The 16,055-nt window shown below is 40.9% G+C and overlaps 1 protein-coding gene and 1 long non-coding RNA gene across 2 annotated transcripts; one reads left to right on the forward strand and one right to left on the reverse strand.

The window, feature by feature from the left end:
• On the reverse strand, positions 1–3,736 carry LOC122771973. The gene is made up of 3 exons (XR_006360722.1): positions 3,512–3,736; positions 405–508; positions 1–236 (listed from the first exon to the last, which is right to left on the reverse strand). It is a non-coding gene; the product is annotated as an uncharacterized LOC122771973 (long non-coding RNA).
• On the forward strand, positions 2,003–9,320 carry LOC122771970 (annexin A2-like). The gene is made up of 13 exons (XM_044029572.1): positions 2,003–2,064; positions 2,732–2,825; positions 4,222–4,316; positions 4,404–4,517; positions 4,985–5,075; positions 5,966–6,045; positions 6,361–6,420; positions 6,516–6,609; positions 6,682–6,698; positions 6,940–7,018; positions 7,577–7,635; positions 7,750–7,872; positions 9,132–9,320. The coding sequence occupies exons 1-13, from the start codon at positions 2,014–2,016 to the stop codon at positions 9,189–9,191; spliced, it is 1,017 nt and encodes a 338-aa protein (XP_043885507.1). The 5' UTR covers positions 2,003–2,013; the 3' UTR covers positions 9,192–9,320.
• The last annotated feature ends 6,735 nt before the right edge of the window (positions 9,321–16,055 follow it).

Here is a 16,055-nt window from a genome sequence, read left to right on the forward strand (position 1 = left end):
AGCCTGGCAGAAGGTGAGGAAGTCCAAACGTCAGTGAGAAATTTATATGTCTTGTCCACTTAGTCACCCAGGCAGAGTGTGTGTGTGTGTGTGAGTCAGTTGGTATTTAAATACCACACCCTTTTCAGTCCGCGTTCATAACGTAGCTGCTGCTGCTGCTGCTGCTGCTGTTGCTGTTGCTCGCTGCCTCTCTGCTGCTTCTCTGAAGGTAAGAAAACTGTCCAGGCTCAGTCTGACTGTAAGAGAGGAATGGAGGAATGAATGCTTCACTCTGTCAACTTTAACACGACATTTAGTATTTAAGAGTCTTTTTCCCTGGTACTTTAATTGCAGCAAACATCTGTCGAACAAGTCATTTAGTGTCCGTGGGTCTGTGAAGAATATATTAAGAAGTAGAATCTCACCCAGGAGACTCATGTTGCAGGTTTCAGAAGTGATAACAAGCTGCTGGTCACTGGGTGCGGCCGGGTAAAGTCTTCCCCACAGACCCACTCTGCTCTCCGCCTGCCTGTAATTACCACATTATCATGTTGGTGTCATTTACTGAGGGAGGATCACAGAGAGGTGGTGATGAGAATACACATACACATCCACATCCACATCCACACACACACACACACACACACACACACACACACACACACACACACACACACACACACACACACACACAGGAGCAGAGTGAAGTTTTCATCTGGACAAAGTTATGTCGACAAATCACATCCTTTCATTCATGTACGGGGGAACAGGGGGCTTTTATTTTGAAGCCTGCTGGAAAGTTTTCGTAGCCGCTCGAAGAAATAAACATTCATGAGCAAAGAATTTCCAGAAGCAGCTGCAGAAAGGCTCAGGATTTCAGTAGTGACTCGGCAGTGAAATAAATCTGTTTCACTCGACTGAGTCTGAACTTGCACCTCCACCTTGTTCCTGCCACGTTTTAATATCACGTAACATTGTGATGATCTGCTTTCAAATTGATTCCTCCAAGTCTCAGGGCTGTGAGAGAGTTTTCCAGTATCCCACATAACTTTGTCTGCTTGTGAGGTAGACATACAGGAATGCATCCAAAACTTAGCCAAAAGATAACAGCTTGATGTGTAACAATTACGGGTTGACCATCTGGTGGGAAGTGACCACTACGTTGAGGAGAATCAACGATCTAAAGAGTGGAGCATTTTACTGCGGTACAACATCTTCAGAGGGAGTTTGAACACGAATGTGAAAACTTCCAAAGCTGCACTTGAATGCACCATAAAAAAATGATGGCATTCCCCTTTAAATTCACTCTGCCAGCTGGACAGAGAACTATGATGAAGACCAAGCTTCGGGGCTGTTTGTACCAACTGTTGCTAAGCGACAAACCACTGGACCTCCCTCACCTTCCTGTTGGAATTAAGTCAGGATAACTTCATGGTTCATAGTTTAGGGATTAGTGAACACTTGACAGTGTGTGTGTGTGTGTGTGTGTATAGTGCTGTAAATTTGTGTGTGTGCACTTCATAACAGGGTCCACATTTCCTCAGATCTGTTTGCATTTTGATCCATGCTCCTTATCAGCATACACACCCTCTGGTATGTCCGAGCTGATTACTCAGACACACCTATCTTTACAGCCCGAGAGACGGTAAATTATTGTTACAGGACAAAACTGAGGAAGGTTTTGAAAGGAACAGGGTGTTTGTTTTTCAACTGGCGTCAGGGGGTCAGTGAAGACACAAGTTGCAGTGAAGTGAGGCTTTGAACACACCTTGATTCTGTGGTATGTGCAGCTTTTACTGTCAGATAAAGGTTCTGTTCTGCTGCTACTTCATGCCAACAGACCTCCGACCAACAGAAAATAATAATAGTAATAGTATAACACACATTCAGCTTCACTTAGGATAAAAGTGAAAGAGGATTTCAGACACCTGAGAAAGTGAGGCGATGAAACTCCATAGTGTGAGGTCTTGCCTACCATGGTTGTGTCACAGCGATGTTTTGACCGTCTGTCTGGTTTCCGCAGGGTAACTAATCATGGCGCTGGTGTCTGAGTTTCTGGGCCAACTGACACTGTCATACGGAGGGGTGAGTTTATCCACACCATCTCATGTCACATCTGTCCATCAAAGTCCTTTATTTTGTACCTCCTGTACACTAGTAGTGACAGTGGCTATACTGCCTTTGCACTGGCCCTACTGTTGATGTTAGTATTGCATCTTATGGTCCATCATGGTAATTAATGCGAATGTTCAGAACTGACACAGACTAACACCAGGTCATAATTGTACACTCTTGTGCAAGTTAGCCTACCTAAATACAACAAGCTGTTTAAATACAACTGGAATGTCCAGTTGCATGTAAATGTGTTTCCACAACACTGCCTTCCTCTCTAGACTTTTGTATATACTGTATGTAAACCTGTGTCATACAATGCCATACAAACAAACAACCAAGATTGATTGCTCATCAACTTTCATGTCATTCGTGGTTGAAGTTGGAGAAGTTGGATAAGTCTGGAGGCTTCATTTCACATGTCTGAACTGTAGTTTTACATCTCTGGAAATAGAATAGAATAGAATAGAATAGAAATACTTTATTCATCCCCAAGGGGAAATTATTTCAACATAGCAGCAATACAAACTTAGGGGCCAAATTAAAGGCTTGCTTAAGCACAGAACGAAATGTTTTATCGAGGGGGGGTAACACGATGACAGCGGCAGACTGTGTGGTCATGTGTCTCTGTCCTTTGCAGGACATAGATCCCAAATTCCCCACTGTGGTGCCAGTGCCAGACTTCGACCCAGCCCGGGACGCTGCCAGGATTGAGACCGCCATCAAAACTAAAGGTAAGTGAGTCTAACAACACACCAACGTTACTGTGTGTAACCATGTACATGTAGTACATGTGCAGCTATGGGCCCATTAATTTAGTTGTGCACAGTTAGTGTGGAGCTCAAAACACCAACATTCTTTTAGAGTTGAAATCCTTGATATAGGAACAATCTTACTGGCTTAGAAACAGACGTTCATCCAGAACCCAGACCTGTCCCCGAATCCCGTCCTATCTTTACCGCAGGGTGACCCCGACCCTCCTCGCTCCAGTACGGCTCTCTCAAGGTATACAGGCATACCACCGCTAATATTTACACTCTCATACACGGAGCTAACGTACACGACGCTGCTCCTTCAGCAGTCAGATCAGAAAGAGAATATAACAGGCTCACATTTTGCTCTCTTAATCATACTTAACACACACACGCACACAATAATACGTTAGGAAACACTGTATAAGTGACATGCAACACGCTTCACATGAATGATAATTAATAACATTCAATGTATATCTAACATTTGAACAATAAAGCATTGCTATATTTATGTTGTAAACAACACCCACGCTTCTATGTTATAAGCTAATTAGCCGCTAACTAGCCAGCACGAACACATCACAAAGTGCTAAAAAGAATCCATATACTAAATATATACATTAAACTCCATAACAGGTTAATATACATAAGGTATACAGTCTTACCTAATGTGAAAAAGTGACTGTCAGAAACCACCATGGAAAGTCCACCTCGAATAATAGTTCCACTCTCATAAACGCAGCTAACGTTCACGACGCTACTTTTTCAACAGCCAGATCAGAAAGAGCGACACACACACCTGGTGGACTTGACCGCAAACTGCCTGAAACTGCTGTAAACCATAACAAAACAGTGAAACCTAATGTATAGGTCCCTGATACCAGTTTAAATAGAACTATATAATTTCTAGTGTTTTACTATTTTAAGTACTTGTGTATTACTACAGCTCGTTAACTGAAGTAGACTCTTTAGATATAATATTATGATATTTTAATTACATCATCCCAAAACAAAAATTATACAGTAATCCTCACTAAGGGTGGGTTACATACGCATCAAATAACTGTGATCAGAGTCCATCACAATTAAGACAGAGGTGCAGACATTAGACATTAAATTATGTTTTTTGTTGCAAAGACAATCAAGAGGCTCAACATTGCCAGAAACACAGGTTCCAGGGGCATTTCAAAAAAGTTTGGGGCCAGAGGCAAAAGGATTATGGGTGACCAACATCAAACAATAAAAAAGCAATAGCTGATAAATGTACTCTTCATTTCAGTTTGAAACATTTGCCTCCTTTGAAAGAACATATTTTGACATCTGTTTCTGAAACATTCTGTGAAGTTAAACCAGAAATGAAACCTGTTCCGTGCAGGTGTAGACGAACAGACCATCATCGACATCCTGACCAGAAGAAGCTACGAGCAGCGCAGACACATCGCCTTCGAATATGAACGAATCGCCAAGAAGGTTAAAAGAAATGTTTCAAGATTATTCAAATAATGGGATATTTCGTGAATGTTTTTCAATCTATGTATGTCTACTTTTATGTTTCAGGATTTGTCCACAGCCCTAAAGGGGGCGCTATCAGGCTCTCTTGAGGCGCTGATGCTAGGCCTGATGAAAAGCACTGCTCAATACGATGCCTCTGAGCTCAAAGCCTCCATGAAGGTCAGAGTCAAAATGATGACGTGTATGTCTGTAAATGTGAGGTCTGCTGTGACGTGGCCTAAAATGTTTTGCACTTTACAGTCACATACATTTATTATACAAAGTAGTGTTAGCAAAGCCTTTTTTGGGGATGAAATTAGACACTAAGTCACTTCTTAGACATTAATATCATGTCTATTGTGTCTGAAGACAGGAAACACACAAATGATTTGGGGCAAATGAGTGAAACTTTGGTGTGATGTGATGTTGTAAAAGCTAGTTGGTGTAGAAATCAGGACAGCACTCTTCCTAGAAAATGGCGAATAACGTTTGCATGTGTTACCTGTGCAAGCAACCTGGCTAACTCCAAATGATCCTGTGGTCAAACTTGTGCGAGACATTTGCTTTGCATTTGGTGTAAATGCACCTTTTTCCAAAATGAACTGTGAATTCTCATGTGAGGGTGGCATGGGTTGATTTGTGTGCAGGGGCTGGGAACAGATGAGGAAAGCCTCATCGAGATCGTCTGCTCCAGGAACAATGAAGAAATGGTGGAAATCAAGAAGGTTTACAGAGAGTGTAAGATGTTTCCCTCAGACAAAAAACCTGAAATAACATTTGCTACATGATGAACAATGAAGGGAGACAATTAAGAAATTTCTGTTAACACCTTTGTTAACATATAGTTCTGTTCTGGATGACATTTCCTCAGGTGTCCAGAGGTGTTTTTGGCTCCATATAAATTGTAATTTTGAGCTTTTGCAGTTGATTTGCATGGACAGTGATACTACACACATCAGCACACAACTAACAGAGCTTTTCAAAAACGTTAGTTTGCCAAACTATGTGAATTTAAGTTAATCGAATTGTTACATTAATATAGCATTTGTGTTTACGTCAACAGATATATTGATATTGGCATAACAAAACCTACTTAAATAACATGTTTTAACCAAAAGCTTATATAAAAACGATATTACACAAACATGTCTTACTATACTGTCTGTTGAACACTAGGGGGGTAAAGTCTTTAACTTAAGGGCACGAGAGGAAAAAGGTGCTTTATAACCGCTCTCAAAACATCTGGCTTGCCCCCTAGTGGTTAGCGGCAGCATAGGCCATAGAACCTGTCCTTCCATGTGAGCAGATGGGACGTAAAAAAGTAGATGTCAGATACAGTAAATGTTTTTAAAGATGGTTTCTGTCTTCACTTAGTAACTCATGACATAGGCTAAGATGTCATGTTTGACGGCTGAGATTGCCCATCTTTTCAAAGAAATTCTACCTGGGATTAGCTCCAAGTCCACCTGCAAACCTCATAAAATAAGCTGTAAATAATGTGAAGGTGTACGACCTCATATACAGTCATTGATCTTCTTTATATATGGCCAGATGTATTTAAAATATGATTGCCCCTTACCTTTATCTGTGTGTTTAATATTGGCTATTGTTTTTTTTTCTGTCCTCAGTGTTTAAGAAGGAGCTGGAGAAAGACATAGCAGGAGACACATCAGGAAACTTTGCTAAACTGTTGCTGTCTCTGGTTCAGGTAGATCACATCTGCGGATTTTATTGTAAAAAACATAATTTTCGCTAGTGTCCATCTTTTAAAAGATTGTTAATATCAATAAAAACTTGAGTGAACATGCTTGATGATGTGAGGAAGTGAATATCTACATATTTATTTGATTAGTGGTGTCTATAAATGTAAATGGATGTAAAATAGCTAGATTTTCCAGTTCAATTTTTAATGTATTACAAATAAAACCTTCTGAATTCACAGTCACCGCCAAATAACCAACTGCTTGAGTTCTACAGTTAAGCAATATTAATTTATATTTTTCTAAAATGGTTTGATCTACAGACAAAGAGAGATGAGCCCTCTAATGTTGTCGACTATGAGAAGATTGATGACGATGCCAGAGTGAGTAAAGTCAATTTTTTTAGTATTTAAAATCAGCCCTTTGTGCCCGAAAATATTTCTAACCTGTCCTCTGACCCCGTGTGTGAACCTCTCAGTCTCTGTATGAAGCCGGAGTGAAGAGGAAGGGCACTGATGTGACGACCTGGATCTCAATCATGTCTCAGAGGAGCGTCCCCCACCTGCAGAAAGGTGAACTACACCTACAACACTGAAATACTCTCTGCATGTACAGAATCAGAATCATCTTTTATTCCCTGCCAGTGTTTTTCACATTTAATGTCTTTTTACTTTTAATTTTGTTTTATTTTTAATCTAAAGCCAACGGTTCATTCAATGCCCCAATTTTAAAAACATTATCAGTTTACAGTTATAGGATTAAAAGGAAAGTGTATAATTACAGTAAATAAAAAAGTCATTATTGTAAGGACACTGCACTGCCAGTGAACATTGAAACATGTGTGTGTGTGTGTGTGTGTGTGTGTGTGTGTGTGTGTGTGTGTGTGTGTGTGTGTTTGAGAGAGGTACAGCCCCTATGATATGAAGGAGAGCATCAGGAAGGAGGTGAAGGGAGACCTGGAGAAGTCCTTCCTAACGCTGGGTATGTCCAACAACCTCCTCATCAGCAGGAGAAGCTTTTTAGGACAGAAATCTTTCTTAGGAGCTTTTTCACTGTGATTTGGTAGTAAAGTTTTGTAATTGTCAGTTATGTAAAGGTGGAGTTTTCAGGAGAACTTTAAATAAATCCCAGATCAGATTTTGAAGTACCCAGATAAGTTAGTACCCAGTAAACATGGATTTCAGACCATGACCATGCAATGTAAATTAATCACAAAAAGCAATCTTATTATGCATTATAATTCTCCAGCTGGATTTGATTTGACTGGGAATGAACAAACAGTGGTAGACTTGTGTAATAGATGAGGTTGTTTGAGGTTCTTACACAAAGCTGACTGCACTCCATGTGCCAACAAGCAGCAGGCAAGTGTTCAGTGAAATAAAGGCTATAGCAGCAGGGACACCAGAAAACCAGACTTTAGCCACTTAAGAAAAAACTCAGGTCTTTTGAGCAGACTAGGATATGCTCTTGACTGTGTTCAAAAACATGAACTGTCCCTTTATGATCAGGAGAGTTTATCCTATGGCTCTCTCTTCACAGTGGAGTGCTTTGAAAACAAGCAGCTGTACTTTGCCAGCAGACTCGGTGAAGCCATGAAGGTACATGTCATACTTTTATCCTTGATTTCTCTCAGATAAAATAAAATTAAATGTTTCTCACAGAATTCACACAGTGGACAAGTTGAGCCCTGAAGTTCCTCTGCTTCTCTTCAGGCTAAAGGGGCAAAGGAGAAGGTGGTGACCAGGATCATGGTTTCCCGCTGCGAAGTTGACCTGATGAAGATCAGGACAGAATTCAAGAGGCTCCACAGACGATCACTGTACCAGACTATCGCTGTGAGTAACCGTCTCTTTCTGTCCTGTTGTGTGTTTGTGCCCTGATCAGACAGGAGTCATGTACAGACACAATAGGAACTTTTTTCAGCTGAAACCAAATATTTGAAAACTATGAAAGAATATCTTCTTGGAAGAGTTAACACATTTGCAACCTCAGCAACCCTTAGGGCCAGTTGTGCACATTTTATGAGCTTTTCATTCTTTGTTTTTCTGGTAATTTTGGCTGTGTTCATGCATATGGCATGGATTTGTGTACAAACAAGAGTTACACTCATACACTTAAGTGCAAAAAAGACCCATTGAAACCAATTTTTGATCTCACTTCTATTAAAGCATAAAACATGCATATCTGGTGTCACTCTGGGCTTTTGCCTTACAATTGATACATTTCTACTCTCCACCAGATGGTGTTATTTTGGCCATATACAGCATATGGAGTAAAAACATTATTTTTCCACTAGATGGCACTATCACAAGTGTTGCCGCTAATCAGTCACATATCCTACTATATACAAAGTCCATTTATGTAAATGGGCTTTGTATATAGTATACTGAAAATAATTAAAAAAATGTTTCATTTAAAAAAATGGTGGCATCATGAAAAAAAAAGTGTTATAATATATAAATATAAAAGTAATGTATAATATTTTCCATAGCTCGCTTTTGGCACATTTTTAATAATAAAGGTAGAAGACAAAAGTGTGGATGCTGTCACAGCATTCACACCAGAGAAGCAAAATAACATCTTTTTAGATTTTGTCATTGCATTATCTCTGCTAAAAAACACTTAAAAACTGTAAAGTAACCACGTACATTTACTCACGTTGTAACAAGTGGAACAGGAAGTTGAAGTTCAAAAAAATAATCACTCAATTCCTGGTTAAAATTGGTCAGTTGGGTCAGTGCCTCAGTTTGGTTTAAGGAAACAACAAGGACTGAAAAGCAAGAGGAAACTGAAAGAACACAGGTGATGGTAATCAAGGCAGAGGAGGAACAGTGACAGGAAGTGTGTGAATCTGCAATGAGAAGTGAATATAAATTCAAAATAAAATAGGAAATGGCACAGGAAACACATGTTACAGCAGTAAGTTATACATTTTCTTGTAATTTGATGACGACATGTTTACTTAAGTTGTAAAAAACTATTTTTTACATTGTAGTGTTAGTACTTTTACTTACACCATGCCTAATTTGTCAATAAAGATTATGAAAAAACTTTAATTCACAAAATGATCATTGTTGTCATCTCTCTGTTTCAGGAGCACACTAAAGGAGACTACCAGGTTGCTCTGCTCAGTCTGTGTGGAGGAGACGACTGAGACCTCAGTTTTCCAGGAGACTGCTAGGTGTGACACGTCAGGTCTTCTCACAGTATTTGAGCCATTTGCCATTTTCAGACTAAACAGCTTGTGTTTGTGAAATAAATAAAAACCAACCCAAAACCTTCACATTCTTTTTGTTTTTGTGATCACTGGCCACTAGAGGGCAGCAAAGACACACGGGGCTCTTTCTGCTTGGTACAGACACATGAGTAGGTTTAACGTTCACATGTACAGTCTGTATGTTTGTATGGTGACCAGGTCACTGTGTGAGTTTATGATACACACACACACACACACACACACACACAAACTTGTTTTTACATCATAGTGAGGACACATCATTGACATAATGCATTCCCTAAATCCTAACAACCATCAAAACCAAGTGCCTATCCTTAGCCCTTATCCTAACCTAAACCCAATTCTAACCCTAACCCTAACCCTAACATCAAAACCAATTCTTAACTCTGAAAAGCCCTTTAAAGTGGTGGGGCACAGACAAAATGTCCCCACAAAGGTAGGTAACCTCAAAAAGATAAATACAAGTATGCACACACACACATATACTCCAAATTTAAAGCCATCCCAGCTAGTCAGTGATCAGGATGGGGTGATCATGGCTGACACCTGAAAAGGAATACAACTCTGGTTCATCAGAGAAAAGACGAGGGAAAAGTAAAAGTTTTTTTCTCATTTTACAGACAACACTAAATTAAAAGTCGACCCCTAGACATGAAACCAAGTTACTATAAACCAGGTTTAATGCATATTTCCCTGTGCCACTTCTCACCTGTATCACTACTTTAGTATGACTAGACATACTTAAGTAATTGGAGCTTCTGATGACTTTCTGGTTACCAATGCAACATGGATTCACAGCAGCTGCAAAGAAACTTGTATAGTGTGTGAACTTGCAGACCTGTTGCAATTGCCGCTGTCAATCAATCAATCAATTAATTAATTTGATGGTATTTTATAAGAGGGGGGCCCGTTTGGACTGTGTGAGGAAACTGTAGGCATGTCCTCATTTGTCTCACGAGGACGGATCAGTGTTTGTCGTCATGTTTGCCTTTTTCTTGAAAGAGTCAGAAAGGAATGATGAAATTAAACAAAGTCGCGGATCAGTGTTTGTTGGATCAAAGTTAGTATTTGATGTGAAAATATTGGTTATTAATGAGTTCCCAGCAGACGCACACTGTGGTGTGTGTTTGCGTAATTCACATTAACTCATGTTTGATCATTAAATCAGATGAAAAGATTCTGACGCTTCAGGTTGTTTTTAATCGTTCGTAGGTTTTTGTTTTGTTTGTTTGCTGCTAATTTTTTAATTAAAGATGCTGATTTTACCTCCAGCAACAGACTGAGAGAGGAGCGCGGGGGCGAGGAGAAGGAGAGGGAGAAAGAACAGGGTGGGGGGTGAAGAGGGAAGGGATGAGAAAACGAGTAGGATGGAGGATGAGGGGAGAAAAGAGGGAGGAATTGAAGGAGGGTAGGGGTAAGAGACTGAGGAAGGGGGTAAAGAAGGAAAATGGAGCAAGATGGAGGAGGGGGGAGGAAAAGAGAGGATGAAGACAAGAACAGGAGTTAAAGAGGAAGAAGAGAAAGTGGTGTATGGAAAAAAACAGGAGGAGGACAAAAATGATGAGGAGAAAGTAAAAAAGAGTACAGTTACTTTGGCATCAACTAATGATCAATATCGTCATTGATATTGATCACCACACACACTCATGCACACTCCACTGACCTTTACATGAACTAAAGCAGCCTCCGTTCACTTCCTCCACAGTCTGAACCAATCAAACATCGACAATCAAACATATCGAAACATGAAACAGAGCTTCCTTAAAGGACGCTGGGATATCGCCATGGCTGTGAACTGAAGATCACATGACACACTGTGACTAGACCATGCCTCCGCATCATGGGTAATAAACCAGTTGGATTTCAGGGGCTGTATTGACATTATAGACGAATCTAGTGAAGGACATGAAGCATGGTCTCTATGTTTCTATGTTTACTCTATGTATACTCTGTGGAACTAATAAGAAATTGAAAATGTGTGTTTTGATTTTTTTTTTTTGAAGTTTTCTATATATTTTAATAAGGGATAGAATGTGTAAAAACAGCGTTGAAAGTTTAAAAAATTAAATTATGAAATATTCTAAATAGATAAACACAAGCAATAACATCTTGAATGTTATGCAATTTGGACGTTGCCGGAGAACAACGTATAGTCACAGCAATCCCACTAATATATATACATATAGCTCAGATCCCTGTCGTTTGATTGTCTCTGAGAAACAGACACAGAGGGACATACTGGTGTCTTGATGAAGTGAGCTCCTCCTCTTCTTCTCTCTGTTTGGACCTTCTGACCTCCACGAGTGTTATTTATTTAAAGCTGAGTTAATCCTAAACTGTCACGCTCCCATAATCCCATCAATTCACCCCAAACACACTCACACACACACACACACACACACACACACATACACACACACGCAGGCATACTCACCAGGCCTTCAGACGAAGCAGAAATCACCACGACAGCCACTCCAACATGAACCAAATGTCAGCTTCTCCTGCAGTGGCCATGAACATGCACAAAGATAATTACCTCTGCCATCTCCCTCTCCTCTGGCTGCCACGACCAATGGGACAGGAAAACACTGAGTCTGAGGGACTGTGAAGATGAATCCAGATCCAGGTGAACAGGATCTGTGTGAGTTCCTGTCAGGGAAACCCCTACTCCTCAAGACAGGTGACACGTGACCTCTCTGTAATCTCTGTGATCAATCTGACATCTGACATCAATCTGGCTCTGATTTTGCCATCATTCTAAACCCTCTGTAATAAACAATACATTGTGTTTGTATTGTGAAAACATCCTGTTTGTTGATCTGATGGAACAGCAGTTGTTACCCCCCCAAACCACACTCTGGACCCCCCTTCTCTGGGTTCCCTGTGGTCTCACTCCATCCTGCCTCACTTTGTTGCAGAGTAGGATGATCGGCTCTCAGGGGGGTCACAGAGCAAAGGTTCTGGACTCGCCTCGGTCTTATGTGGCTCATAAGGTCTCATAAGGCCTGCTGTTGCTATCACCAGCGACAGAACAGAGCCACAAGTCGGTGATTCTGTTCCCTGGTTCCCTGCAGATTTGCCAAACACAAGGACATTTACACAAGGCATCAGATTAAAAAGCCCAGGACACGCAGTCATAACAGCACTTGCCGTTAATGATGCTAACTCGCGACTTCCAGCAGTTAGACGGTTAGACAGTAAACCATTCATAATTAATGCAGAAGAACAGATTTCAGTAAAACCGTTCAGAGGCTTTTCAGCTCAAATCGAGACTTCAGCTCATGAATTATGATGAATACAGCCGGCACCTCCCCAGCCTGCCCTCCATTCCTGCCCACACTCTCCCATCTGTAATGTGAACAATTAAGAAGAGGGACGCTAATTTAGTGCAGAGATCAAGCGTCTTTCTCTTCTCACCCTGAAGGAGGTTTTTCCCATCGAGCCTTTGATCAAAGCTACGCCTGAGGATCGAGCCCCGCGACAACACGTTTCCTCTGGCTAAACGCACATTATGCTCCACTCGCAGCCCCCACTCTGACGGGGAGAGCGGGGAAAGCTACTTTACACATTTTTTTAATTTTATTTTAAATCGACTCTGGCAGATGTCACAACAAACAGGATCCATGAAAGTCGCATCTTGTTGAATCATCATTACAAACATGAAGAAGAAGCGACGACTAAAAAAACACTTGTTTGTGAGTCAAAACAAAGACAGAGCTTTCACTGGTTGTGCTGCGACTCTGCCGCTGTTGGTTCTGCTCTGCGCAGCCAAATGCTAATGAAGCCAGGATCTGGAACTTTAAAATTTTTATTTATACCCGCCTACTGAGCTGCGCATGTTTAATCTTGCCATTTCTTCCTCTTCGTCTTCGTCTTCTGCTCCTGTTCTTGGGGAATATGCAAAGTTTATCAGGCTTGCATCTAGGCTTTCATGTCAGGCCTTGGCTTCTTGACTGAGACGCCGACAGACGCTGAAAGAGATTGAGGAGCCAGGTAGTAGCAGAGTTAGCCGCAGGCTTGAGTCAGCACTGTGACGTGCGGTGTCTGCTAATTCGCCCTGACGCGCTCCTGATGCCAGCCCTTCATTAGAAATATTTTAAAGGAGCTCCGACCTCCTGCACACCCTGTGCGGGACCTGAGTGTTGTGTGCACGGGCCTTTGATTTCTGCTCCTCGGTGGATTCCAGGCTTGTCATAATGACAGCGTTGCCTGACAGCTCCTCATCACACGCCTCATGTCATCTTTTGTGGGGAGTTTTGCAACAATTAGCATAAATATTTCATCTCCTTCCGCCCTGCGTCGACCCTGCTGGTGCTGCTGAAACAGGATCTGGCATCCCCGAGATGTCACCGCGCGCTGCCGGAAAACGACAAACCTTTGTAAAGTGTACTTTTCTCCCCATGAACACACAGAGATGAAGCAATAGAGGCAAACAGCCAAACATATGTATGTACCCTTTGTGGAATATTTTATTGATCATATTTGGGAGCAAAGAGAGCAGAGTTTGATTGCTAGTGTGGCCTCCGAGGATGCAAATTTCCCCGCCGCAGTTACGACATATACTTGTACACATGATTTATTAAAACACCAACTTATTTACATTCGAGATGGGAAGCCATCCGGTGGAAGTTTACTGAGGGAGTCATTGCCCCCCCCGTCGATCGGCGGGCACATTTGCTGATGCTCTGACAAGTGAAAGAAATTTAAGAAACTTTCAGGTGCAGAAAACTCACAGAGTGGCTCCGTCTGCAGCAGAAATCTCATTTCAGTCACATCTTTCACTGCAGATAATGAAGGAGTAGGAACATTATAAGGGCATGTAATACTGTGCCAATTAATCTGTGTTTCTGTGAGCGCCTGCAGCCATCCAGCAGCAAAATTAAATATATATATATATATATAGATGTGTACTTGCATCTGATTTCAAAGGAGTTGCAAACCATCCTAGCTCTGGTGCTCTTCCACTGTGGAAGACTTTACTTAAGCTTGAGGAAGAGCATCATTAAAATTAAAAGGGAAAAAATGAAGGGAAGTAGAGAACCTCACCACTCCTGCCTTTGGCTACTGTTCAACACTTCAAAACAAGCTGCATGGACAGGCTGAAGCCAGAGCTGCTGTTAAATGCTTTGTCATTCGCCATCCAATGCTTGTAATTAGTGCAAATGAAAGATTCAGATGACAGAGGAAATGACCTGAAAACACAAGAAGCATATATGCGGAATGAACTGCAGCGAGTGGGATAGAAATGAACAAATCCACTGGTCCTACAGTTTGTAGAGTATGACAGAGTATTAGGGCCATGCATGAAGAATTATTTTAATTGAATGCAACATGTCAAGATTGAAATCAAAATTTCGAGATTAAAGTTGGAATATCTTTACTTTATTGATATTTTACCACTTCCAAGAAAAAAACAAGAAAAGAGTTTCAGCTGGTCAAAAACTCACATTCACATTCCAACCACATCTGAGACTGACAATCCAGATTGGCAGTTTATGAGAAATGTCGAGATTAAAGACTTGATATTCCAACTTTATCAGTCAAAAAAGGTTCATATCATGGTATCATGGTTATATCATTCAGCTTAAGTTTTGCTCTGCCAGACAGAAAAATATATATATTTTTGAACATCTTGACATTTGTTGTTCACTTCCTGTGGAAGCAAGACACGTCACATGTAACAGCCACTGATTTTTTTCTTTCTGACTGAACGAAACTGAAGTTCAACGATAGTCCAACTTTATTTTCGAAATTTCAAATTTAATTAATTTATTTCTTTTTTTTTTTCTTAATGTGTGGCCCTAATACTCGCCCATGAAATCTGAGAAGTTGTAAAACACAGCTTTAAAAACCATGATGTCGCCCCCACAGTTAGTGAACAGTTGTGCGTTGACTGTGAACAAACAGTGTTACCAGTGTCATTTTCACATGTTTTTGTGTCTAATTGTTTTGTTTGTTTACCAGCGTTACTGACTCCACTTACACCAGCGTTCATCATTTAATCATTGAGTCTCTTCTGCAGGTAGACATTTTAAATTACAGGCTCTCCTGAGCCCCTCCCACCAGGTGAGCACAGACAGACACAAATGCTTCATGTGTTTTATTGTATTTTTGTACTATTGTACTATATTGTATTTATTTGTCTCTCTTTTAGATTGTTTTAGGTTTCTTTGGAGCATAGGCAGTTGTTACCAGTGCTTCAATATCAACCATTCCACTGAAGGGACGTGTGCATGTAGATAGAAAGTAGAAAAAACAACCAATCAGAGCACCTTCTCTCTCTGAACTGACCTGTGACTGGTCAGTTTCCACTCACAAGCCAGAATTCCCAAAGGCTGGAAAAAGTCTAACAGGAGTGTAAGTCTTACATTAGGCTGAAATGTTACAATGGAATTAATGGTCATACCAAAAAATGCCAACCCCAGCTTTAAAGCAAGAGAATTCTCTATGATCAGCTCTTGTTTGTTTACACACAGAGACACAACTCATCACCGTTTTGTGTGCTTTGTGTGTTTTTGTGTGGATTCAGGTCTCCGTGGTTTCACGTGTCTGCTCATCTCCTCTCCTGCTGCGCTTCCGTCTCCTGCACAGCTCTGCTGAGGCTGAGCCCGGCTCCGGTGACTTATTATTACATCCCGAGAATATGCAAATTGAAGCGGCTCGACGATGTGTGTTTTTGATGGAAGAATACAAATCACTGCAGACATGACACTTTTTTAATTTTCCTGATGAATGTAATGCTTCACAAAGAGGAACGATTGATGACGGGGCGTAATGAAC

This window comes from Solea senegalensis, linkage group LG7 (genome assembly GCF_019176455.1).
Source record: "Solea senegalensis isolate Sse05_10M linkage group LG7, IFAPA_SoseM_1, whole genome shotgun sequence".
Classification (NCBI taxonomy): Eukaryota; Metazoa; Chordata; class Actinopteri; order Pleuronectiformes; family Soleidae; genus Solea; species Solea senegalensis.